Below are 27,443 nucleotides of genomic sequence, written 5' to 3'. Positions count from 1 at the left end.
GGGAGAGACAGGACCTCAGCGGGGCAAAATGCCATAGATTCCACCTTCCAAAGCACCCATTTTCTGCAGGGGGATTGATGAACTCTGTCATCTGGAGTTGTGATCCCGGGAGATCTCCACCCCCCATCTAGAGGCTGGCAACCCTAGATTGCACATGCCCGTGGGAGACCCAGAATGAATTGCAGGCAGTTTGAAGGCAACTGAGAGTCAAGACTGAGGGACTTGGGAATGTTTCGTCTGAGGAAGAGGAGGTTGAGGGGGGACATGATTGCACTCTTGACTTATGAGAAAGACTGTCACTTAGAGGAGGGCACAGAGCTCTGTTGGCAGCAGAGGACAGAACCTCCAATAATGGATTTAAATTACAGGTGGAAAGGTACCAGCTGGACATTAGGAGAATGTGGAATCGGCTACCTAGGGAGGTGGTGAGCTCCCCCTCACTGGCAGTCTTTAAGCAGAGGCTGGACAAGCACTTGTCAGGGATACTCTAGGCTGATCCTGCATTGAGCAGGGGGTTGGACTAGATGGCCTGTCTGGCCCCTTCCAACTCTATGATTCTGTGATTCAGTGAAATGACAAACCAGCCTGCTGAAACCTTGAGCACTTGGAGAGTCCTGAAGGGAGAGATTTGGGGATCTGTGATGAGATTTCCAAGCAGTCTACTCCCCTTGCCAACTCTCACAGCTGGTGCAATGCTGATTTATTGACCAAAGACCAACAACATGGCATTTAATGGGCGGGGGGATAAACGGAAGACAATGCAAAAAGACCGGCAGGTTGGATTTGCCCCCCCGGAACAGGCAATATTTCCGAACGGAGATTTTGGAGCTGAAACTTCAAGGGGTGAGAAGATTGAAATCATCTCTCGGTCTAGCCCGAGGCTGTCTGTTCAAAGGCTGTCTGATGTTGGAGGCAAGAAAGGTTCTCTTCCCCAGTCCCATGGCCTCAAATCATTTTCACTGAGCTTCTGTCTCACTTTCTGTCTCTATCTCTCCCTCCCTCTCCAATGCACCTATTATTTTTCTCTAATCAGCCTCCCGAGCTCATGATAGCCACGAAGCCTTTCAATCACTCAAAGCCTTCGCTCGTTGATTCACCTGCCCTGGATCCCTAATCTTCTTTTAATTAGCATGGCGCATCATGCCTCTAATCAGCTCACCAAGTCAGGGCCAGATGTGGCCATCTGCATTCATCACGGCTCAAGCCAATCATGGGGAAACGAGAAATTCTCGTCGAAAATGAACCCGACGTCTCATTTGAAAGGCCACATTCCTTTCTGAGCTGGGGAGTTCAAGAGGGGTGCTTAAGTGAAGAGGAAGTTGGGCAGCTGCTGAGAAGATGGCGGTCTCGCTCATCAGGATAGATCGAAGGAACATAATACTTATAACCTGAAAAAAAGCAAAAAGGCATAAAGGCAAATCAATGCGATACCATTAGTAGACTACAATAGAATTATAATGAAACAAAAACGTTGAATTACATAAAATGAAGAAGAGGAAGAAGAAGACTTGGTGTAGTGGTTAAGAGCGGTGGTTTGGAGTGGTGGCCTCTAATCTGGAGAACCGGGTTTGATTCCCCACTCCTCCACATGAGCGATGGACGCTAATCTGGTGAACCGGGTTGGTTTCCCCACTCCTCCACATGAAGCTAGCTGGGTAACCTTGGGCTAGTCACAGCTCTCTCAGCCCCACCTACCTTACAGGGTGTCCGTTGTGGGGGGGGAAGGGAAGGTGATTATAAGCCAGTTTGATTCTTCCTTAAGTGGTAGAGAAAGTCAGCATATAGAAATCAACTCCCCTGTTCTTTTTCTACTCCTTTTCTTTACTTTAAGGAGTCTCAAAGTGGCTTATAATCATAATCCCTTCCCCTCCCCACAACAAGCACCTTGTGAGGTAGGTGAGGCTTGAGAGAGTTTGGAGAGAACTGTTACTGTGACTGTCACAGGGTATCTGTTGCAGGGAGGGGAAGGGATGGCGATTGCAAGCCAGTTTGACTCTTCCTTAAGTGGTAGAGAAAGTCAGCATATAAAAACCAATTCTTCTTCTTCTTCTTCTTCAAGAGTTTAACAAATCACAAAGATTGTTGTGTGAGTGTGTTTCAGTCCACGGCGTCTGAGATGAATTAGTGGAATGGGCTGGACCACAGAACACCCATGACTTTACCAAAGCAGAAATATAATAATTCCCTTTGAAAGGAAACCCTACAGATAGCATTTTTCCTTCCTTGCCTAATTTCATCCTGGATGGAGGCTCCCACGGCTTTAAAAATTATTTTGCCGGATAGACACAATAAGCCATAAAACAACCACGACTGTGATGACTGTTTTGCAAACACCCATTTCATTAGCGTGACTCACCTGCTGTGTTTTTGGTGTACCCTTGATGATGCCCAAAGGGCTCTGGGCAACGAAATGACAGTAGATAAGCAATTAATTTGACAAAACGATTCCAATCAAAGTTTCTCGTACTGCAAAGATGCCCAAATCATTTGCACTAACAAGCTAAAAAATAAGACCCTTATCACTTGGAGGGACTGTGACTCAGTGGTAGAGCCTCTGCTCGGCATGCAGAAGGTCCCAGGTTCAGTCCCTGGCATCTCCAGTTAAAGGGACTAGGCAAGCAGGTGATGTGAAAGACCTTTGCCTGAGACCCTGGAGAGTTGCTGAGTAGAGAATACTGAATTTGATGGACCGAGGGTCTGATTCGGTATAAGGCAGCCTCAGGTGTTCATGTGTTCACTGGCATATATACCAAGCTCCCTGGGAGCAGCTTTCCATGGTATACTTCCATGCAGTTGTGGTATGTATGTGACCACTGCACTCATATGTACACATACAAGTCTACTTTATTGCCAGACGGGTGCCGTGGCTCAGTGGTAGAGCATCTACTTGGCATGCAGAAGCTCCCAGGTTCAATCCCCGACATCTCCAGTTAAAGGGACTAGGCAAGTAGGTGATGTGAAAGACCTCTGCCTGAGACCCTGGAGAGCCACTGCTGGTCTGAGTAGACAATACTGACTTTGATGGGCCAAGGACGTGATTCAGTTTAAGGCAGCTTCATGTGTTCGTGCATTTATGCTTAGTGGCTGTCAGTGAACGTTTGTTAGAACCGAACATGTCTGCAGTTAGGGAATTAAAATCTGCTGCATAGGTGTGGCGAGAGAAAATCCAATTAGAGACACAGTGATAAGTAAGTGATTTAATGAAGCAGTGACAGCATATTTGTAGCTGCTTCTTTATTAATTTATAGGATGGGCTGACATGAGGGAATCAGTGTTTTTTTTTTTTAATAAAGAGCATTTTGTTCCTCTGAGTTTTGCTAACCCACTTTGATTGCATTAGGCTAAATGTTCTGGTGCTGTACAAATCAGCATGCTGACCTGCCGTCTTTCCCGGATCCAGTATAAAGATTGATTCTGTTGGTGGAAGGATGGTTATTTCCTTATAGGGCCTGGTCCCTCCTTGGCCCTGTTCTCTTTACATTGCAACTCATTTTCATATGAGAGACATGAACATGTACACATGTTCCATGTACACATTCCCATGAACACAAAAACATAGTTGTACCTGTGCAGTGTTTGTATTTCCACACTGAGGCAAATAATAGCATGTAAGAGCGAAACATCTCCCCCCTAAGCCCTGTTTGCCCAAACTCTCCCTCTCCTGTAGCTGCTTTGGACTTTAAAATAAGTCCTACGGTTAATGTGCGTGACGTAAACTTGTAAAAGTAAAGCGGCTGTAAATATGAAACAATGACAAACAATTGCATACAGACTAATGCTTAAAACTTAACACGCACACACACACATACTTTTAGTAGACTCAGATATAACAATGATGCAGTGTTATTCTTCTTATTCTAGATGTAGCAGTTGGATGGCTAGTAACAGCGCATTCCTGACCGGAATGCCTGCACCGGGCTTAGGTGAGGGGCCCAGCCGAAACCTATGCCCAGCACCAAAAAACCATGTAACCCCCTAAAAGGTGGCGTATCTTGGGGGCGTTCCCGAGCCATAACAGCTCAGGAGGCTGTCTAAAGGCGGCTCCGCCCCCTGGCCGGCGCCGGTACGCCCCAGGAACACCTCCCTGGACGCCGCCACGGCCTTTGCCGGCGTCCGGACACTGGCAGCAGGCTCCATCGGCGTTTGGACCCTGCCATGGCAGTGGCCAGCAACCAGCAGCCGGCCCTGCACACCGGCGCTGGGGCCACAAACGCTGGCATGCGCCACCCGGATGCTGGCGCTGTGGGTCCTTGTGCCGGCGTAGGCGTAGGCCTTTGCCAGCCTCCAAAGGCCTTTGGTGTGGGCCACCAGCGCTTCTCAGGAATGCGCTGTAAATGATATAAGCAGAATATACTGCTATTCAAGCTGTGTATCGCAGCTAGTTTACATGAAGATTTGAGAACAATTTATGTATTTTAAGACTTAAAGATTAGTGACAGGTAGCATAGAAGGATTTAGCTCCACCCCATTAGGTATTTGATGAAGATCTTGTTGTAGATATGTAGTATTGACTATGTATAATGAGTGTGTGTTGCATATTTTATGTGTGTTGTATTGAAAATAAATTAAATTAAATTAAAAAAATATATCCTGTTGGAAGTGCAAAAAAACTGATGGGGCTTACTTTCATTCTTGCAAAAAAGTCAAGAAATTCTTGATAGGAATCCACCAAGAAATACAGAAGGTGTTAAAAAGTAGTTTTCCTCTAGACCCTGAGACTATGTTAATGGTTATAGTACCCAAAGAACTTGACAAAAATCATCGAGACCTGTTTAGTTATATGACAACGGCCGCCAGAGTGGTTCTGGCAACAATGTGGAAGCAAGTAGAAATTCCGGAGGTAGAAAGATGGAGAGAGAAAATGGCTGAATATACAGTGATGGCAAAGCTGACTCATTTGCTGAATAGAAGACCCACGGGGGAGTTTCAGAAGAAATGGAAAGTTTATTATGATTATGCACAATTGCAATGCTAATATTATGTTGTAAACTGAATTGAATGTGAACAATAGCTATTGATAGAGTTGGTAACAATAATGAAGAGTAGAGTATATGGGTGGTTTGATTAGTATATTGGCTAACCCTATACATATTAGTTAAGGAGCCCCGTGGCCCAGAGTGGTAAGCTGCAGTACTGCAGTCCAAGTTCTGCTCACGACCTGAGTTCGATCCTGACGTAAGTTCATTTCAGGTAGCTGGCTCAAGGTTGACTCAGCCTTTCATCCTTCCGAGGTCGGTAAAATGAGTACCCAGCTTGCTGGGAGTACAAGGAAGATGACTGGGGAAGGCCCTGGCAAACCACCCCGTAAAACAAAGGCTGCCTAGTAAACTTTGGGATGTGACGTCACCCCATTGGTCAGGAATGACCTGGTGCTTGCACAGGGGACCTTTACCTTTACCTTTATACATATTAGTTAAGAATGATAGCCTCTATATGTATTAGTTAAAAATGATTTTAAGCAAACAAACTTTTTATGATACAGTTTTTTACGAATGATCTGTTATTGCTTAGCTGTTACTAAGGTTGTTAGTAAATGGCACCCTTTGGAAGGCTTGATATACTATATGTATGGGTATGCAAGTATGTTGTATTTTGCTTTTTATTAACAAATTTTTTTTAAAAAAAAAACTTCTTGCAGAAGTTCCACTCCAGGATCTCCAAGCATCTCAACTAGCTTAAAGACAAAAGTCTTATTTCTAAGCAGATATCAAGAACCGCATGCATACACCTGTCTTTTCCCATATGCCAAGAAATACATCTTTTCTGCCAATGCTTCTCAGACAGATCTCTTTTGAAAGACTCCGCTTCCAAATGCGATTAAAATAAGATCACTGAACAAAGGGGGGGGGGAGGTGGCTGAACAGCCGCTGCCATGATTCGTATCCTCACCCTTCCCTTTGTCTTCCTCTCCCTCTTTCAGAGCCATGTTTGACTACGATAGAAGTAAAGACAGCGGCCTCCCGAGTCAAGGGCTCAGCTTCAAGTACGGAGACATCCTCCATGTGATCAACGCCTCCGATGATGAATGGTGGCAGGCCAGAAGGGTCATGCTGGAGGGGGACAGCGAGGAGATGGGGGTTATTCCCAGCAAAAGAAGGTACGTGGGACATTTTGTTTTTCCCCCATCTCGATTTCGGTGCCAAGCATTCATTGCAGGGTGTGTGTTACGTGCCGTCAAGTCTCTTCCAGCTTATGGCGACCCTATGAATGAATGACCTCCAAAACGTCCTATGGTTAACAACCTTGTTCAAGTCTTGCAATCTGAGGGCCGTGGCTTCCTTGACTGAGTCGATCCATCTCTTGTTGGGCCTTCCTCTTTTCCTCCTATGCCTAGCATTCATTGCAGGGGCTTAGAGAGTGAGACTAGCCCAAGGTCACCCAGCTGGCTTCATGTGTAGGAGTCGGGAAACTAACCCAGTTCACCAGATTAGCACCAGCTGCTCATGTGTAGGAGCGGGGAATCAAACCCACTTCTCCAGATCAGAGTCCACCACTCCAAACCACCGCTCTTAACCACTACCCCACGCATGTGCTCTACCATTGACCCATGGTTTCCCCCAACAAAGGTGACCTTGGTCCAAGTGTAAATAAGTAAAACCATTGGTCCACAAAGCTCCCATAGCTGGCAATGGCTCTCCACTTCTCAGCAGAGGACGTCCTTTCCCAACATCTCCTATCTGCAGATTCCAGGGACTTAACCGGCAGCCTTCAGTAGAGAAAACATGAGCTGTACTAGTCAACCGCACTGCTGTGCTGGAACCCCAGGGGTCAAAGACAAGGCAGGAAGGTACCATTAGGTCTGAAGCTCAGCAGTAGTTTTCCAACCAAGGCCAAATTCTTGCACACTGTACGACCCCTGTGAAATGAGCTGTCCTAAAAGTGAAGGAGCAAACATTTTTCTAACCCTGTTGAAAAGATTAATACCTTACATGTAATTAATCTAACTGCACTGAGATCTTGACAGTTAATTGTCTTCCCAAAAATCCATTTCAGGCTGAGAATATAAGCATGTTAATTTCATCTACCCTGACCTGGATGGCCGAAGTTAGCCCAATCTCGTTGGATCTGGAAAGGGTTGAGCAGGGTCAGCCCTCATTAGGACTCTGATGGGAGACCACCAAGGAAATCCAGGGTTGCTCAAAGACAGGCAATGGCAAACTACCTCTGTATGTCTTTTGCCCTGTCCTGAATGGCCCAGGCTAGCCCGATCTCACCAGATCTCAGAAACTAAGCAGGGTCAGCCCTGGTTACTACTTGGATGGGAGACCACCAAGGACGTCCAGGGGTGCTACACAGAGGCAGGCAATGGCAAATCACCTCTGTATGTCTTTTGCCCTGTCCTGAATGGCCCAGGCTAGCCCGATCTCACCAGATTTTGGAAACTAAGCAGGGTCAGCCCTGGTTAATACTCTGATGGGAGACCACCAAGGACATCCAGAGTTGCTACGCAGAGGCAGGCAATGGCAAACCACCTCTGTATGTCTTTTGCCATGTCCTGAATGGCTCAGGCTAGCCCGATCTCACCAGATCTCGGAACTAAGCAGTGTCAACCCGGGTTAGGATTGGATGAGAGACCACCAAGAAATTCCAAGGTCGCTACACAGAGGCAGGCAATGGCAAACCACCTCTGAACATCTCTTGCCTTGAAAACCCCATGAGCGGTTGCAGTAAATTGGCTATGGCTTGACAGCACTTTACACACACATGCAAAGTTCATCTGAGGAGAAGCCAAAACTTGCTGTAAGGGAAACAGCAATGTTAAGAGATGTCTGCTTGGTTTTCTTCGGCATCATTATTCTAACTCTGAAGACCTTCCTCCTCTTTCCAAAAGGTCTAAACAAGTATACATTTGCACAGATCTTCCCCCTGTGCGTTAGTTAGCCTGCTCAGAGCACTCACTTCCGATAAATCTAACAAACCCATTCTTATGTTAAAAAGCCAGGATTAAAATCTTGAGGGAGGCTGGGGGTGGTGGAATATCTTGCTTAGCGTTTCTCTTCTAAAAGGAAAACCCAGTCAAGTGGATAAACATGTCCTGCCGACAAGCCAGGCAGAATAACAAAATGTAACATGACTTTTGCATCCAGAGGGTTTTGTGTGGGGATTTTTTTTATGCATAGGGCAAAAACTGTTAGCTCTGTGCCCTTGACAATTATTTATTAAGGACATTTCTCCCTGTACATGTTTGTCATTTTTTATTTAAAAAGAAAGTGGAATAAATAGCTAGGTGTCGTATTTCTGGCTGCGGCGGTTCGGAAAGATGGGGCCGGGTTATGTAATATGCGGCACAGCAGGGAAACCCAGGACAACTCCGTTTAGGGGGTCAGGATTCGATCACGGTTCCCCAACACGGCGACTGCCGACACCTTTCCTGGCTCCTGCCCAGTGTTTTTTGAAAGCGGTGGAGGCCAAATGGTGCTTCTGCCCAGCAAGGCTTCCGAACGGCTTCCGTGCAGATTTTTAAAATGTTGTTTTGGCAGCATCTGCCACCGCAGCACAAGCATTTTCACGGTGTGACTGAAGGTAAGCTGCAGTAGCCATTTTATGGGGGAGCCAAACACACTATGTCCCGATTCCAAAGGTGCCCACCGGCTCAAAAAGGTTAGGGACACCCTGGGTCAGAATCTGTAGGCGAAACATCTCTCGTGTGGCTCTTTCATAGCACAATGAAGAGAACCGAATCTAAACTGGGAGGGAACCTGTTCTCAAACACCTGTTCTTAGCATGGAATTGCTTCCGACCGATGGTGACCCTATGAATTCATGTCCTCCAAGATATCATGTCATTAACAGCCTTGCTCAGATCTTGCAGACTGAAGGCTGTGGCTGCCTAGAGCTGAGATTAACCCGTCCTGCTCTGCCAGCGTGGTGTAGTGGTTAAGAGCGGAGAACTCTAATTTGGTGAACCGGGTTCAATTCCCCACTCCTCCACATGAGCAGCGGACTCTAATCTGGTGAACTGGGTTGGCTTCTCCACTCCTCCACATGAAGCCTGCAGGGTGACCTTGGGCTAGTCACAGTTCTCTCTGAATTCTCTCAGCCCCACCTATCTCACAAAGTGTCTGTTGTGAGGAGAGGAACAGAAGGTGAATGTAAGCCGCTTTGAGACTCCACAAGGTAGAGAAAAGCAGGATATAAAATCCAACTCTTCTTCTTCTTCAACTAGTCACAGTTCTCCCACATCTCTCTCATCCTCACCTACCTCACAAGGTGACTCTTGTGGGGAAGGGAAGGCGATTGTAAGCTACTGTGAGACTCCTTAAAGGAAGAGAAAAGTGGGGTATATAAACCCTTTTCTTTCTTTCTTTCTTTCTTTCTTTCTTTCTTTCTTTCTTTCTTTCTTAGTTTAACTGTCTCTCAACATCAGTTTTTAAAAGCAAATCCTTAAAGCTAGGGTTTTCAAAATTATGAAAGTCACGTTTTCCCTTCTTCTTTTTTTAATTTAAAAAATTCAGCATTACGTTGATTGGGGCACGAAATCTCATTTTGGCTTTGGTGAAACCGATCCATATTCACTCCTTGTTACCAGCGAGACAGATTTGATCCAGAAAAGTGTTTTAAAGGCTAGAACTAGTCTCTCCCATTACTAGATCCATTATTTTCCTTATCATTATTTAATTTACAGAGCTCTCTGCCATTACCATAAAAGCAAAAAAAAAAAAAAAAACCTCAGGCTTGAAAGAGATCGATAATTAGATTTCCCCCTGTTTTAAAGTGCTAAAAGTAGCTGTATGCAGACTCTATTTGGATTGCGGTCACAGGGAGGGGGAAGAGAGGTTTAATTTGATTTCCCTTGTGTGGTTTTGCCAATGAAAACTAGCCTGCACACTGTTATTAATCCTCACAGGATAAAGGATGGCATAAGACAGGATCACACATGAATCACACGTGAAGCTGCCATATACTGAGTCAGACCCTTCTTGGTCTATCAAGATCAGTATTGTCTACTCAGACTGGCAGCTGCTGTCCAGGGTCTCAGGCAGAGGTCTTTCACATCACCTACTGCCTGGTCCTTTTTAAGTGGAGATGTTGCAGATTGAACCTGGGATCTTCGGCATGCAAAGTAGAGGCTCTTCTGTTGAGCCACAGCCCCTTCCATAAAGATGAAGACTCATGAAGCTGCCTTGTACTGAATCGGGCCTTGGTCCATCAAGGTCAGTATTGTCTGCTCTGGCTGGCAGCGGCTCTCCAGGGTTTCAGGCAGAGGTTGTTCACATCACCAACAGCTTGGTCCTTTAACTGGAGATGCTGGGGATTGAACTTGGGTCCTTCTGCATGCTAAGCAGATGTATTTCCATTTACAGGGAATACCTATGAACACATAAAGTTGCCTTATGCTAGCATATCATTGTTGCATCAAGGTCAACGTTGCTTCCTCAGCCTGGCAAGAGATCTGTAGAATCTCAGGAGGCTCAAAGAATCATAGAGTTGGAAGGGACTGTGGAGAGCCGCTGCCGGTCTGAGTAGACAATACTGACTTTGATGGACCAAGGGTCTGATTCAGTATAAGGCAGCTTCATGTGTTCAATAGACATTTTAGGAGCTGCAGAACTCTCGTTAGCTCATGACACTCCCTTTAAAACTGATGACCAAAGTCCCATCTGCATCATACGAACACATTGTTGCTTTAAACAGAGAAAGCCAGCTCTCTGCCGGAAGGAAGTCCCTGAGACTCTCAGGTAACAAAAATAAAGGCTTTTTCGGAGTCCTGCTACCTGTATTTTTGATGCTAGAGACTGGATCTGGGACTTCCTGCATGTCTATATGGAAGCTGGATTGCATGGTTAAATAACAACACAGGGGAACGGTTGCAAACACGGGAGATGCCTGGAGCCATGGAGGAGGGCAGCCAAGGAAGGAAGTGTGATTCGGACACTCGCTGTCTCTCTTGCGGGCCCTCTGGCGTTCAAGGTGAGATCAAACTGTGCTCAGACCCTGCCCTCAGCATGGCGGTAATGCTCACTGGTGCATCACGGAGGTGGAAATGTTTGCCTACCACCGCTTCATGCCAGATTCCCTTTCTTGCTAATCCGTCGAAGGCACCTTCCAATCCCGAGAAGTTTTCTACCACCTAATAACAACGCCACCTGTTTTCGAAAGAAGTCTGAGATGCTGGTTGTCGGGTGCCAGATGACCAACTTTTATTTTGATGCCGGAGGAGGAGGAGGAGGAGGAGTTGGTTTTTGTACGTCGCTTTTCTCTACCTTTACGGAGTCTCGAAGTGGCTTATAGTCGCCTTCCCTTCCCCTCCCCATAACAGACACCTTGTGAGGTGGGTGGGGCTGAGAGAGTTCGGAGAGAGCTGTGACTGGCCCAAGGTCACCCAGCAGGCTTCATATGGAGGAGTAGGAAATCGAACCCGGTTCTCCAGATTAGAGTCCGCCGCTCTTGTGGAGGAGTTGGGACTCAAACCCTGTTCTCCAGATTAGAGTCCGTCACTCATGTGGAGGAGTGGGGAATCAAACCCGGTTCTCCAGATTAGAGTCCGCTGCTCTTCTCCACTGTACCACACTGTCTTGATGGTACAGTGTCTTCCCAAACCTCCCTATCTTCCCACTGGAACCCTGTCCTAAGGCGTATAACATAAGACAGCGGCAAGGACAGATGTTACCAAAGGGTTGTGTTGATTTCTCTCCAGAGAGAAAAAGAGAAAATACTTGACAAAAGAGAAATTGAAAAGAAATACCTCAAAGGAGAAACAAGAGGATAAGAAGAATCAATTGCTATATTTTTAAAAAGTGAAAAAGAAACTCCCCTCCCCGTATCAATGCTAGCCAGGACACAGTTGACTGGAGTCAGTTCCCCCCCCCATTGCAGAATCAGGAGATCTAGCTAGCACGCTTTGTCCCCATACTTTCTGAAATGAGCACACAGCAGGGAATGAAATGTCTCATTTTTATCCTCACACCAACCTGTGAGGAAGGTAAACACAAGATCATAAGAAAGCCCCCCTGGATCAGACCACGGCCCATCAAGTCCAGCAGTCTGTTCACACAGTGGCCAACCAGGTGCCTCTAGGAAGCCCACAAACAAGACGACTGCAGCAGCACCATCCCACCTATGTTACACAGCACCTAATACAATAGGCCTGCTCCTCTGCTCCTGGAGAGAATAGGTATGCATCATGACTAGTATTCATTTTTACTAGTAGCCATGAATACCCCTCTTCTCCTGGAACATGTCCACTCCCCTCTTCAAGCCTTCCAAGTTGGCAGCCATCACCACATCCTGGGGCAGGGAGTTCCACAATTTGACTATGCGTTGTGTGACTGTGAAGGAATACTTCCTTTTATCTGTTTTGAATCTCTCTCCCTCCAACTTCAGCAGATGACCCCGCATTCTGGTATTATGAGAGAGGGAGAAAAGCTTCCATACCATGCATCATTTTATAGACCTCTATCACGTCTCCCTTAACCGCATTCTTTCCAGACTAAACAGCCCCAAGCGTTTTAACCACTCCTCATAGCGCAGTTGCTCTAGTCCCCTGATCATTTTGGTTGCTCTTTTCTGCACCTTCTCAACCTCTGCAATGTCATTTTTTAGGTGTGGTGACCAGAACGTAAAGCCTTCCAAGTTGGCAGCAATCACCACATCCTGGGGCAGGGAGTTCCACAATTTAACTATGCATAAAACTAAGAGAGTGTGACGAGCCAAAGGTCACAGAGCAGATTTCATGGCAGGACAGAGCATACCAGGTCCGTGTTTTGTTGGGGACCAAACTGCCTGTTGTCCCTGACAGTGGGTGGCTCAGCTCCTATTGGCATGAGCCTAGTGAGCTGTGCATTGTGTCTCTGCAGTCACAGCATCTAGAGAGGCTTTGCGCCTGGTAGCGAAGAAGGGTGTACTTCCCCAGAGCCAGATTGCTTCTGCCACATCTGGGACCCGGCCACTTAACTCAATCTGAAGCTTTTAATTAAAATAAGGAGGGCTGTTTTTATTACTCACGTACACACTGAATTAGTCATCAAATCAAATAATATGAATTAATACCAGCCTACAATAATAATTTAAAAAGCGGCGTTGGGCTTTGAGCTAATTGTTTCTTGAGCATTGCTTTTTCTTTCCATTTAGGAGGCCGCACGACCGCGAGCCTTCGTTTCCCACTCCGTACCCCCCTTTCTTCGTTTTAATACAGAGCATCATCCGCACGTTTAAAATTAAGACTTTTCCAGTAACGCAAAGATCACACATTGAATCGGAAAGCTGTGTCTCAGCCGTTTCCATGTGTACATGCTGTCTCCCCACCAGGGGGAAAAAACCCTCATTTATTCCAAAGTTCAGTGGTAACTATAGTAACCTAGGCTTGGGGGTCTTGCAGCTGGCAATGTTTAAAAATGAGCAAAATTGAAAGCAAAGTATTTAATTTATTGCGTGTCGAAGAGAATGTTCTCCCTCAAATCTTGTTCTGCGATGCTTACCCTCCCCCCTATGTTCCCTTAGTTGTTCCTCTCAGTAGGGTTGCCAGGTTCCTCTTCGCCACCGGCAGGAGGGTTTTGGGGTGGAGCCTGAGGAGGGCGGGGTTTGGGGAGGGGAGGGACTTCAATGCCATAGAGTCCAATTGCCAAAGCGGCCATTTCCTCCAGGGGAACTGATCTCTGTCGACTGGAGATCAGTTGTTATAGCAGGAGATCTCCAGCTAGTACCTGGAGGTTGGCAACCCTACCTCTCGGGCCGGTTCAGATGTAGCGCGATTCCAAGGTTTATTTGAGCTGTGGCTACTTGTTGAAACCAGGATCCATAGAATCATAGAGTTGGAAGGGACCACCAGGGTCATCCAGTCCAACCCCCTGCACAATGCAGGAAATTCAGCTCATACATGAAGGGACAATCCTGGCTCGTCTTGGCAAAAAAACAATTAGTGCAAGGGAAATAATAATATTTCAATGAGTTCTGTAACCCCAATGTGTTTCGCGGGAGCTTCTTCGGGGGGAATCTTTTTTTACTTCAGCATCCTGTGCCAGTGATAAATGGGAGGCTGAAGTAGGTAAGCCGCAGCCGCCATTTGGTGGCTGCACCCGCTACACTGAGTCAGAGTTCGAGAAGCACCCACTGGCTCAAAAAGGCTGGGGACCCCGTCCTAAAGTATACAATCCTAAAGATCTCTCTCTCTTTCTCTCTTTCTCTCTCTAGGGTCGAAAGGAAAGAGCGAGCACGCTTAAAGACAGTGAAGTTTAACGCGAAACCGGGCGTGATTGACGCAAAAGGGGTATGTAGCTGCAAAACCAACAGGACGGAGATTTTTTAGTCTTACGGCTCTGCGTATGTAACAGCTGAGCACCATGAATGAGAGAATAAGAAAGGGAGGCACACTAAAGGAAATGGGGGGAAGGGGGAAATGAGGCTACAGAGGAGCAGGGCGACCGAAAGTTTTCAAAATAAAGCAGAAAGTGACATTGCATCAAGTGAAATTGAAAGAAATTAACCGTTTCTGTTGTATTACGGTCCCGGATCATGAACCCAAATTACCGTTACTTAGCATCCACAAGAGACAAAGTGTTTGGCCGTTGATTTAAAGCCGTGTTTCTCTCACGCCTTTCCTGGAACTGATCAAGGCATCCATGCCTTGTGGTTTCAAAAGTCAGTGAAACCATCCAAGCACTACTAACTTGAGAAGCTGGCGGCTCAAATCCATCAAAGCCCAAACTAAATCAGCATCCATTTCTTCCTGTCTCTGTTGGTCGGGTTGCCAGCTCTGGGTTGGGAAATCGCGGGTGATTTGGGGATGGAACTTGGGGAAGGGCAGGGTTGGAGGAGAAGACAGACCTCAGCAAGGTATAACGCCATAGAGTCCACCTTCCAAGGCAGCCATTTTCTCCAGGGGAACTGACGCCAGTAGTCTAGAGATCATTTGTAAGTCTGGGGGATCTCCAAGCCTAGGGTTGCCAGGTTCCTCTTCGCCACTGGCAGGAGGTTTTTGGGGTGGGGCCTGAGAAGGGCAGGGTTTGGGGAGGAGAGGGACTTCAATTCCATAGAATCCAACTGCCAAAGCTGCCATTTCCTCCAGGTGAGCTGATCCCTATCGGCTGGAGATCAGTTGTAATAGCAGGAGATCTCCAGGTAGTACCTGGAGGTTGGCAACCCTGAACTGTACACAGGCCTTGCTGAAGAGGCAAAATCATAAAGGTGTAGCCACAGCTGTGAGACTGTCCTCCATAATTTTCTTTTTAACCCGAAATAGGGGTCAGGCTGCCCCTCCTAGCAGGACAGGGAGGAAGAGGCTGCTTATCCCTTTACCTTCTTGTCCTTTTTCACCTCAAAATTGCCCTCCCAAAGCTGCTTCACCTGCTAGAGGAAAAGAAACAAGAAAGCTACAGGGTCGGGGTATCTTTCCCCCACTGGGAACTTGAGGGGTGATTTTGAGGCCTGGAGAGAAAGAATTATGTTTAGGGTTGCCAGGTCCCTCTTCGCCACCGGTGGGAGGTTTTTGGGACGGAGCCTGAGGAGGGCAGGGTTTGGGGAGGGGAAGGACTTCAATGCCATAGAGTCCAATTGCCAAAGAGTCCAATTGCCAATTCTCCAGGTGAGCTGATCCCTATCGGCTGGAGATCAGTTGTAATAGCAGGAGATCTCCAGGTAGTACCTGGAGGTTGGCAACCCTGAACTGTACACAGGCCTTGCTGAAGAGGCAAAATCATAAAGGTGTAGCCACAGCTGTGAGACTGTCCTCCATAATTTTCTTTTTAACCCGAAATAGGGGTCAGGCTGCCCCTCCTAGCAGGACAGGGAGGAAGAGGCTGCTTATCCCTTTACCTTCTTGTCCTTTTTCACCTCAAAATTGCCCTCCCAAAGCTGCTTCACCTGCTAGAGGAAAAGAAACAAGAAAGCTACAGGGTCGGGGTATCTTTCCCCCACTGGGAACTTGAGGGGTGATTTTGAGGCCTGGAGAGAAAGAATTATGTTTAGGGTTGCCAGGTCCCTCTTCGCCACCGGTGGGAGGTTTTTGGGACGGAGCCTGAGGAGGGCAGGGTTTGGGGAGGGGAAGGACTTCAATGCCATAGAGTCCAATTGCCAAAGAGTCCAATTGCCAATTCTCCAGGTGAATTGATCTCTATCAGCTGGAGATCAGTTGTAATAGCAGCCAGTACCTGGAGGTTGGCAACCCTACGGTGTAGCATAGGGTTGCCAGCTCTGGGTTGGGAAATGCCTGGAGATTTTGGGGGTGGAGCCTGAGGAGGGCGGGGTTTGGAGAAGGGAGGGACTTCAGTGCCATAGAGTCCAATTGCCAAAGCGGCCATGTTCTCCAGGGGAACTGATTTCTATCGCCTGGAAATCACTTGTATTAGCAGGAGCTCTCCAGCCACCACCTGGAAGTTGGCAACCCTAGTGTAGCAGCTTCAGGGAATTACAAGCCATTTCCCCAGATGCAGCCAGCTCTTCTCCACCCGCCAAGCTATATCATTCATTGTCATCAAGTATTCTTGAACATAGCTGGGTTAGTCCATTTCACACATTACCCATGTGACACTGAGAATGCCCAGTGTGGAAAAAACGTTGTGTCCAAACCCTTCCAAACCCGTAATTCTTCTCATTTTCATGGGCAACTCCTAAGAAGTCATGCACTTTTTGTAAAAAGGGTACTTAAAAGATACTACTGGATTATTCCAGCAAAAACACAATTTTTATATTTAGATAGTTGTGGCGGGCGTTGTACTAAGGAACCAGCATATCTAAGAGGCCAAAAGACAAGAATATTATTTATAAATTTATTAAAATATTTTTACCTCGCCCTTCCCTTTTGAATCAATGTGGTTTTGGAAGAAAGGAAGAAGAATTGAAGGTCCATTTCTCTTCCTCTCCAGATCACATCTGGCTCATTCCTGGACCAATTTATGACAGTCCATCCCACCAATGGAGAAGATTCCCCATCCTTGACCTATAGCAGGGGTGCCCAACGTGGAGCCTGTGAGCACCATGACACATGCCAACACCTTTCCTGGTGCCTGCCAAGAGTGTTAGAAAGTGGGTGGGGCCCGGTGGGGCTTTTGCCCAGCAATGTTTCTGATTGGCCATTGGAGACTTAATTGGGTATGCAATTTTTTTTAATGCAGCACCTTCCACCACAGCGCAAAGGACTTCACTGTGTGATGGAAGGTAAGCTGCGGCAGCCATTTTGCAGCTGGCTCCGCCTCTTGCTGCAGCTTTTTTGTGGCAGCCATTTTGGAATTCCAAAGGTGCCCACAGGATCAAAAAATTTGGGGACCCCTAAAATCATAGAATCATAGAGATGGGAGAGACCACCAGGGTCATCTAGTCCAACCCCCTGCACAATGCAGAAAATTCACAACTACCTCCCCCCCACATACCCCCAGTGACCCCTACTCCATGCCCAGAAGATGGCCAAGATGCCCTCCCTCTCATGATCTGCCTAAGGTCACAGAATCAGCATTGCTGACAGATGGCCATCTAACCTCTTCTTATTAACCTCCAGGGAAGAAGAGCTCACCACCTCCTGAGGAAGCCTGTTCCACTGAGGAACCACTCTAACTCTTAGAAAGTTCTTCCTAATGTTTAGACGAAAACTCTTTTGATTTAATTTCAACCTGTTGGGTCTGGTTTGACCTTCTGGGGCAACAGAAAACAACTTGGCACCCTCCTCTATATGACAGCCCTTCAAGTACTTGAAGATGATTATCATATCCCCCCTCAGTCTTCTCCTCTTCAGGCTAAACATACCCAGCTCCTTCAACCTTTCCTCACAGGACTTGGTCTCCAGACCCCTCACAATCTTTGTTGCCCTCCTCTGGACACACTCCAACTTGTCTACATCCTTCTTAAATTGTGGTGCCCAAATCTGAACACAACCTGACCTAGAGGATGTGACGACTGCCACATCTTCCAATAATTGTTTGGATCCCTCAAGGTTTTTCGAGGTTTCAGCAGGCTCCCAACCTTCAGTCAAATGACATCTTAAAAATGCCAATTTCTGTTTTATGGTCAAAGCTTGAGGAAGTAATTCGTTCATGCCGCTAATGATGCCTCGCACAAACCAGATTCTGGTGAGAATCTAATTACCCTTTAATTTCCTGCATCCCTCTTCCTGCATCTCACTACCGAGGTAATATCAATTTTGTCGCCACTAATTCCGTGACTGGTTGTGACATTTTCGGAAACGGCGTCATTAGGGAATCAAGCTGGCCTAGCCTTTTCCAATCCCCATGTCACTCTTTATCTTGGTCTTAACCTGTTTGCCTGTTGGAAAAGATCATCTTTGGCCTAGCCGTGAAACATGAGATTTTAAAGAACATGACGTGTGTAGAGAGGAGCATGGATAGACACAATCTTTCAGGAGAGCCAGCGTGGTGTAGTGGTTAAGAGTGGTGGTTTGGAGTGGTGGACTCTGATCTGGAGAATCGGGTTTGATTCCCCACTCCTCCACATGAGCGGCGGAGGCTAATCCGGTGAACTGGATTTCCCATTCCTCCACATGAGTGGATTCCCCACATGAGCAGCGGATGCTAATCTGGTGAACTGGATAGGTTCAATCTTTCTGGAGAGCCAGCGTGGTGTGGTGGTTAAGAGCAGTAGTTTGGAGCAGTGGGCTCTGATCTGGAGAACCGGGTTTGATTCCCCACTCCTCCACATGAACGACGGACACTAATCTGGTGAACTGGGTTGGTTTCCCACACGAAGCCAGCTGGGTGACCTTGGGCTAGTCACAGCTCTCTCAGCCCCACCTCCCTCACAGGGTGTCGTTTGTTGTGGGGAGGGGAAGGGAAGGTGATTGTAAGCCAGTTTGATTCTTCCTTAAGTGGTAGAGAAAGTCGGCATATAAAAACCAACTCCTCCTTCATTGTTCAGAGGCTCTGAATTGCTATGTGAATACCATTTTTTCTTCAGCCCTGTGGCATATAGTACTTGCATTCTATTAGCCAAATGCTCTGGGGTGATCTGCTATCTCTAGAGTTTTGTCTTCAAGGAACGTCAGAGCTAATTCCTTTAGTCAGGTGTGTTATTCTCATTATCTTTCATATCATTTTTTTTCAGCATATCTTTTCCTCCATGCATTTCCCAAGACATTCTGCTCAGGAAAAAAAAAATTCAAGACATGTTAAACCAATTGGTGCACAGCAAAAAAATTGACCTTGGTCCCAGGTGACTGTAAGGCAGATAATAATATCAATCCAATTAGAGAAGCTAGCCCCTAGATGGGGTTTTTTTTAAGCAGCGAGCCAGAGGTATAAATAGCGGGTGCGAGTTCATTGAGCCAGAGTGAAACCTGAAATTATCACTTGAAGCTACCTATTAAGCCTTTTAATTCGGCGTGCTTAATGGCATCACACACTTCTCTGATCATTTCAATTTCCTAATTATTCGTGTGCAAGGCCTATTTTAATATCCGAGCAAAAAGGTGGCATCTCCACCGCAAGGTGTGACTCTTTGGCAACGGTGGCTGTTTAGGGCTGTTTAGCTTGGAAAGAAGGCGGTTAAGCAGAGACATGATACAGGTCTATAAAATTATGCATGGTTTGGAGAGAGTGGACAGGGAGAAGCTTTTTCCCCTCTCATAATAACAGAATACGGGGTCATCTGTTGAAACTGGAGGGTGTAGAGATTCCAAACAGATAAAAGGAAGTGTTTCTTCGCACAACGCCCAGTTAAATTGTGGAACGCCTTGTCCCAGGATGTGGTGACGGCTGCCAACTTGGAAGGCTTGAAGAGGGGACTGGACATGTTCATGGAGGAGAGGGCTATCCATGGCTACTAGTAAAAATGGATACTTGTCATGATGTATACCTATTCAGGATCAGAGGAGCATGCCTATTATGTTAGGTGCTGTGGAACACAGGCAGGATAATGCTGCCGCAGTCGTCTTGTTTGGGGGCTTCCTAGAGGCCCCTGGCTGGCCACTGTGTGAACAGACTGCTAGACTTGATGGGCCTTGGTCTGATCCAGTTCACAGAATCAGCTTTGCTGTCAGGTGGGCATCTAGCTTCTGTTTTAAAGCCTCAAAAGAAGGAGAAGCCACCTCCCAAGGAAGCCTGTTCCACCGTGGAACCGCTCTAACTGTCAGGACGTTCTTCCTAATGTTTAGCCAAAAACTCTTTGGATTTAATTTCAACCTGTTGGTTCTGCTCCGCCCTTCTGAGATAACAATGTATGTGGCCCTGCTCATCTTAAAGGCAGGGCAGTTTATAAATATGATAGGCAGGTAGTTCATCTTGTGGTGCCTAGAAGTGCATTTCATTCACTCCTCAAGAGCGCGTCAGCACTTCCGCAGCTAGGGGAACAAGGCACCCGCGTCAACACACGCTGTGTCCAGGCAGGCCAGTGCCAGTGACCCTGCCCTCTTCCAACAGCTTTCCATTTCTGAGGCCATGCATTTCCAAATTAAAGGTTCTTAACTGCGGTCCTATTGTATCCTTTGGGGGTAGCTCTATTAGCAGCGCAACACATTTTGTCTCGTTCGAAGGCAACGGGAAAAGATTAATCCATCAACGCTTTGCCCTTTGAGTCGAAAGGAGAACTTGAAAGGTGACATTAGAAATTGTTGGGTTCCGTTTGTCACTCAGCAACCTCTTTCACAGTTCCTGCCTTGATTGATGCCTCGGTGCTCTTTTGTCTTCGAGAATAAGTCATGTTTTGAAGAACCGTTGACATCTGTGGAGGAGCAGACAATGGAATACAGAAGGCATCAGGAAATAACCACGTGGGGAGAGAAAAAGAGACTTCCGGTCCTTCCGGGAGGTAGCTTCGAAAGGGTCCGTGATACGTGTCACCATCCAGAAGTCCTCTGCGATTGGCAATTTCAGCCCACACCCAACTGTCTCAGCTTCTGGAGAGAGGAGGAGGAGGAGGTGGTGGTGGTGGTGGAGGAGGAGGAGGAGAAGGAGGAGGAGGAGGAGGAGGAGGAGGAGGAGGAGGAGGAGAAGAAGAAGAAGAAGAAGAAGAAGAAGAAGAAGAAGAAGAAGAAGAAGAAGAAGAAATCGGCTTACAATCTCCGTCCCTTCCTCTCCCCATAAAACACACCTTGTGAGAGAGGTGGAGCTGAGAGAGTTTGAAGAAAACTGTGAGTAGCCCAAGGTCACCCTGCAGGCTTCATGTGGAGGAGTGGGGAATCGAACCTGGTTCACCAGATTAGAGTCCATTGCTCCCAACCACTATACCACGCTGGCACTCTGCCACAGGGCCTGTGGCCCCTACAGATCCTCTTACTCATTAGAGTCTAAAAGAATCCTGACTTGAAAGCTCATATGGAAATCAAGGAGCACCACAAATGAAGAATCCTGGAGGAGTTTTTTATTGGCCATCTTCTGGGCATGGGGTAGGGTCCCTCAGGGTGTAAGGGGGAGGGAGTTGTGAATTTCCTGCATTGTGCAGGGGGTTGGACTAGATGGTGGTGGTCCCTTTCAACTCTATTATTCTATGATTCTATGTCTCAATCCTCCAAGCCAGGACGAATAGGAATGCGGTTGCAAGCACAACACATATAAAATCTGAGAATCTGAGCCAATGCACAACTCGAGAATCAAAGGCAATGTTGAACCATATAATCCACCGCAAACCCAACACAAACTTGCATGAAGAACACAATTTTGAAAGACCAACGAAACCAGTGTCAAAGGACACAATAAAAGCCAAAGCAACATTGCAAGCTGATACCGAGCCCCAGGAAGACACAGAAACACAGTAAAAAAAAAAAAGAAAGAAAAAAAGACATGGCAGCCTTAAAGCACTGGCTCCCAAAATTCCTGGTTATTCTGGAATATTTCTAAGATTTTCCAGGACCCATTTCCCAGTATCCCAAAAAAAATCCCAGATACCATCCAGATACCCAGATATAGCCGGAAAATACCGAGAAGGTATTTTTGGATATATATTCAGACTGGATACGTCTGTACGCACATCCGTAGTACAAAAAACCTAAAGTGCTCTTGGGGTGCATCAACAGAGTCATAACATTCAAATCACAAGATGTCATCGTTCCGCTGTACACTGCATTGGTCAGGCCACACCTGGAGTATTGTGTGCAGTTCTGGAGGCCCCACTTCAAAAAGGATGTGGACAGAATGGAGCAGGTGTAGAGGAGAGCAGCGAGGAGGATCAGGGGCCTGGAGACCAAGCCCTACCAGGAAAGGCTGAGGGACATGGGAATGTTCAGTCTAGAGAAGAGTAGGTTGAGGGGGGACATGATTGCTCTCTTCAAATATTTGAAGGGCTGTCACTTCAAGGAGGGCAGGGAGATGTTACTATTGGCAGCAGAGGATAGGACTCGCAATAATGGGTTTAAATTGAGGGCGGAAAGGTACCGGCTGGATATTAGGGGGGAAATTTACAGTAAGAATTGTTTGATAGTGGAATCAGCTACGTAAAGAGGTGGTGAGGTCCCCCTGACTGGCAGTCTTTAAGCAGAGTCTGGACAAGCATCTGTCAGGGATGCTCTAGGCTGATCCTGCAATGAGCAGGGGGTTGGATTAGATGGCCTGTATGGCTCCTTCCAACTCTATGATTCTATGATTCAATTAAATTGGTACACAGACCACATCTCTGTCTGACATTTTTTAGGATTCACAGCATGTGGGGATCCAATTTTCCCCCACCCCTCCTCTTTTTTCTTTTTTTTTATGCCCATACAAAATATATATGTATTTATTGCAGGCTAAAATCTAATCACACATATAGGTAAAGTAAAAAGGTAAAGGTCCCCTGTGCAAGCACCGGGTCATTCCTTTTTTTTTTATTAAATAATTTTTTTTCATGACTACCCACGCTGGGGGTAATTTCTCAGCCCACGCAGTGGCAAGAGTCGTAATTTTGACAGCGATAATGGGAAATGTTCTTGTCATGTTTACTTCCTGCTCTGGCAGTCTCTCCCACCCCAAGGGCACTCTTTCACACCAATGTGTGGGACGATTCTATTGCCAACTCACCCTTTGCTTGGGAGTGATTTTTCTTCCTAAAACGGTGACTCATTATCGCGGAAAGGGATCGGGAAGGCCCTGCTTTCCAACCCAATTTCACCCTGTTCTGGCAGCAAACCTGCCTCTTCTCTCCCCCCCCCCCGCCCATCAAACAATGCTATTGTTTGCCTGCTCCTTTCATTCCATTGAGAATTCTTACGCCCGGCGTTTCCAGAAAATAGCCTCAGTATTACTACTAGAAATTTCATTGTGTGGAATGTTCTAACAGCAGGAAATTGAAACAGCAACAACAACGAGTAGTACTCTATAGAAACATACAGAATGGGTCGATCCTACATCTGCAAGAGTTGATAGACTCTTCAGTAAAGTCGTGGCTGCTGCGTGGAGCGTGCACCTTTTCTCAAAAGAGCAGTCACATGAACACATGAAGCTGCCTTGTACTGAATCAGGCCCTCGGTCCATCTAAGTCAGTATTGTCTACTCAGACTGGTCCCTTTAACTGGAGATGCCGGGGATTGAACCTGGGACCTTCTGCAGATGCTCTACCACTGAGCCATGGCCGCTCCCCAGTCTCACCGCATGACAACGGAGGTGTTCCTAGTCTAGCTTCCGGTTGCCATTGACAGCTGTTAATTGACGCTTTTGAAAATGGTGAACATGAAAGGCATAGAGGCCTTCCCCTGATAAGAACATCAGAAGAGCCTTGCTGGATCCGACCCATGGTCCATCTAGACCAGCATCCTGCCTCACACAGTGGCCCACCAGTTCCTCTGGAGGTCCAGCAACAGGGCATAGAGGCCGAGGCCTTCCCCTTACATTAACTCCTGGCACTAGGATTCGGAGTTTGACTGTCTTTGAATGTGGGGATTCACTTTAGTCACCGGGGCTAGTAGCCCCTAAGGGACCTATCCGCCATGAATCGGTCCAACTATTAGGTTTACGTCCATTTATTCTTTTGCGTTGCCACCCTATCTTTGAGCAAACTGCGGCCCAGGACGGTGCAAAGAGAACCGGAGGGCTTGCATCATCAACTCCCAGGTCCTAGTAACACCCGTGCACCCACCCAAGCCCCTCTCCTCTTACAGAAGGCTGAGACTCACTGGCAGGGCTTGTGCAGCGGTTTGGAAAGGAGATCAACCATTCTTCCTTTGGGTGTTGCCTGCCTGGTAGGTTTCGCGCTTCCCGGAAGAGGAGCGAACTTCCTGCTTTCTTCACGGACCTGCTTTTCATTCATTTGAGTGAAAAGAAGCCAGCCAGGTAGATGTATCTTAAGCCGGGCCAGAATGCTTTGTTGTCCAAAGAAACTGTGACACATAGGGTTGCCAACCTCCAGGTAGCAGCTGGAGATCTCCCGCTATTACAACTGATCTCCAGCCAATAGAGATCAGTTCCCCTGGAGAAGATGGCCGCTTTGGCAATTGGACTCTATGGCATTTAAGTCCCTCCCCTCCCCAAACCACGCCCTCCATAGGCTCCGCCCCAAAAACCTCCTGCCAGTGGCAAAGAGGCAACCCAAGTGACACAGGATTTTTGTCTCCAGATCCTTTGCAGTAGAGCAGTGGTTCCCAAACGTTTTGAGTCATGGAGCACTTTTCAAGAGAGAAATCCGTCAAGGAGCACTCATTTTCACCTAGCACCTATATACTAAACTGTCAGGAAGTCCTTCCTAATATTTAGCCAAAAACTGCTTTGATTTAATTTGGCCCTGCCGAAAGGAGGAGGAGGAGGAGGAGGAGGAGGAGGAGGAGGAGAAGAAGAAGAAGAAGAAGAGCAGCTCTAAGAGAGCTGTGACTAGCCCAAGGTCACCCAGCTGGCTTCATGTGTAGGAGTGGGGAAACCAACCCAGTTCAGCAGATCAGCATCTGCCGCTCATGTGGAGGACTGGGAATCAAACCCAGTTCTCCTGACTAGAGTCCACCGCTCCAAACCACCGCTTTTAACCATGACACCATGCTGGCTCCAGCATCTCCCTCCCCTCCCCACATCCTCCTCCCACATGCCAGGATCAGAGGAGCATGCCGAATTTATTAGGTGCTGTGAAACACAGGCAGGATGGTGCTGCTGCAGTCGTCTTGTTTGGGGGCTTCCTAGAGGCACCTGGTTGACCACTGTGTGAACAGACTGCTGGACTTGATGGGCCTTGGTCTGATCCAGCCGGGCCTTTCTTATGTTCTCCTGAATCTGCTTCAGCCTCTCACCGGCCCCTGCAAATCCCACTGCTGCAATCCTCACCGTTACGACATCTTTAGGGATGAGTCACAGCTGCTTGTGCAGAGGAGGAGGAGGAGGAGGAGGAGGAGGAAGAGGGAGCATTCCCTATCTCCTAAATTTAGTAGACGAGAAAAAAAATTGGGCATTTGAGAGCTGCTGAAGAATAATGGATGCGTCAAATATTAGACTGCGTAGGATTCCAAATGGGATGCATTTCCGAGCAGAGCAGGGGTTGGAGACGGATTCGACAGCATGACTCGACTCACTGACAGTGCAGATGTGGGTGTTTTTTGCCAAGGTGGCGGAGGTGGTGCCGGTGACTTTGAAAACCTCTTGGGATTCTCCTCCGCCCCTCTGTGCGCACACACACACACTTTTCACAACGCTCTGCCAGCAGGACTGCCGGCCACTTTTCTTTGAACCAGCGTGGCGTAGTGGTTAAGAGTGGTGGCTTAGAGCGGCGAATTCTAATCTGGAGAACCAGGTTTGATTCCCCACTCCTCCACATGAAGCTAGCTGGGTGACCTTGGGCTACTCACAGCTCTCTTAGAGCTCTCTCAGCCTCACCCACCTCACAGGGTGTCTGTTGTGGGGAGGGGAAGGGAAGGTGGTTGTAAGCCAGTTTGATTCTGCTTTAAGTGGGAGAGAAAGTCAGCATAAAAAAACAACTCTTCTTCTTCCTGTTAGAGTTACTGCTCAGAGTTGCTACACCGTTGAGAAATAGCAAAGGTACTCATTGGCTTCCCCAGACTCAAGAGTTCCCTTTCTGGCAGTCTACCAGCAGCGGCTGGACAAACACTTGTCAGGGATACTGTAGGCCAGGGGTGTCAAACATAAGGCCTGTGGGCCGGATCCAGCCCCTCAAGAGCTCTTATTCAACCTGTGAACCAGCCAAGGCAGCCACTCCCCCCAGTTCCGATCTGGGCTGGCGAGGCATGGCCTGGCACGACCAAGTGACTTTTATGTCATATCCAGCCCCTCTTAAGAAATGAATTCGACACCCCTGCTCTAGGCTGATCCTGCATTGAGCAGGGGGTCGGGCTAGATGGCCTGTATGGCCCCTTCCAACTCTGTGATTCCGTGATTCAAAGATCATTTATGCATGTGAGTTTTACCTGAGGTTCGTTGATCGCTGGACCCACACTTTCCTGTTGGGAATTACTGCACCAGCAGTATCCAAGCACAAATCAAGTTCCGCCCCTTTAAATGCTGCTTTGTAATTGGCTTCCTGTGAGAGAAAATCCCCCCCCAAAAAACCCAATTGCCACGTAAAAAAAGCATTTTAAGAACAACAACATAAAAAAGGAACAATCGGAAAGGGTAAAAGGTAAAGGTGCAAACACAGGGTCATTCCTGACCCATGGGGTGATGTCACATCCCGACGTTTTCTAGGCAGACTTTATTTATGGGGTGGTTTGCCAGTGTCTTCCCCAGTCATCTCCCCTTTACCTCCAGCAAGCTGGGTGCTCATTTTACCGACCTCGGAAGGATGGAAGGCTGAGTCAACCTTGAGCCGGCTACCTGAAACCGACTTCCGTTGGGATCGAACTCAGGTCGTGAGCACAGCTTAGACTGCAGTACTGCAGCTTTACCACTCTGCTCCACGAAGCTCCTTAATCTGAAAGGGGGGAGGAGAAATTCAAACCTTGGTTTTTAAAAAGCCTTTCTTCTGCCCAGAAAGAGCTCCCAGGAAGCAGGAAGCATTTGAATCCCCACCTCTTTACATGCTGCTTTGTAATTGGCGGTGAGAGAAACTAAGCTTGCATGTCTTGCACTTTGCCTTATGCACATGGATTTCACCTGGGCTGAGCTCAGAGGAGAGGGAAGAATTGAGATAATAATAAAACAGCCTGTTGTCTCTCCACCGCACACCAGGCTGGAAATGAAGACGGACAAGTGTTGTTTCAGCTCTCGTTTATGTGAGTTATGAGATGAAAAGCCTGGGGTGGCTGGGGGGAAACAGGTGATTTGGGGTAATACAATAGCTATATTGAACCTGTCAGGTCAAATTCAATTTCAAACCCTAAATGCAGTTTCCTTCTATCCTTCTCCATCCCCCACACACCTACACACACCATTGAATCTAAATCTACATAGATATAGTCTTCTGCTCTTTCATGCTGTCTTCTTGTCATGGTTTAGAGCTGAACGCAACAGTGTTGTGAATAAAGGATATTGAATATGACACAAACAAAGAAAAATGCAGCCCATCTTCTGCGGGTGCTAAAAGGAAGACACCCAACGCCTGACTAAAGAAGGCGTTTCTGCAAACATGTCGGTCTCCTATAACTTATCCAAACTTCTTGCACTAATGCAACAGCCCACCTTCCTGTGTTTTGGTGATCATTTCTCCATACATTTTTAAATCCTTCCA

General features: G+C 47.2%; 1 protein-coding gene across 9 annotated transcripts in view; it reads left to right on the top strand.

Moving 5' to 3' along the window:
* DLG2 (discs large MAGUK scaffold protein 2) overlaps positions 1 to 27,443 on the top strand; it is a 970,480-nt gene that overhangs the window by 912,251 nt on the left and 30,786 nt on the right. For all 9 annotated transcript variants that reach the window (XM_056858113.1, XM_056858109.1, XM_056858107.1 and 6 more), the window contains 2 exons: positions 5,921 to 6,097; positions 14,130 to 14,205. In XM_056858113.1, coding sequence (XP_056714091.1) covers positions 5,921 to 6,097; positions 14,130 to 14,205 — 253 coding nt within the window. The remainder of the gene's footprint in view (positions 1 to 5,920; positions 6,098 to 14,129; positions 14,206 to 27,443) is intronic.

Source organism: Euleptes europaea, chromosome 12, assembly GCF_029931775.1.
Source record: "Euleptes europaea isolate rEulEur1 chromosome 12, rEulEur1.hap1, whole genome shotgun sequence".
Classification (NCBI taxonomy): Eukaryota; Metazoa; Chordata; class Lepidosauria; order Squamata; family Sphaerodactylidae; genus Euleptes; species Euleptes europaea.
The sequence above is the reverse complement of the archived record's forward strand: the minus strand, read 5'-3'. Positions and strand labels throughout refer to the sequence as shown.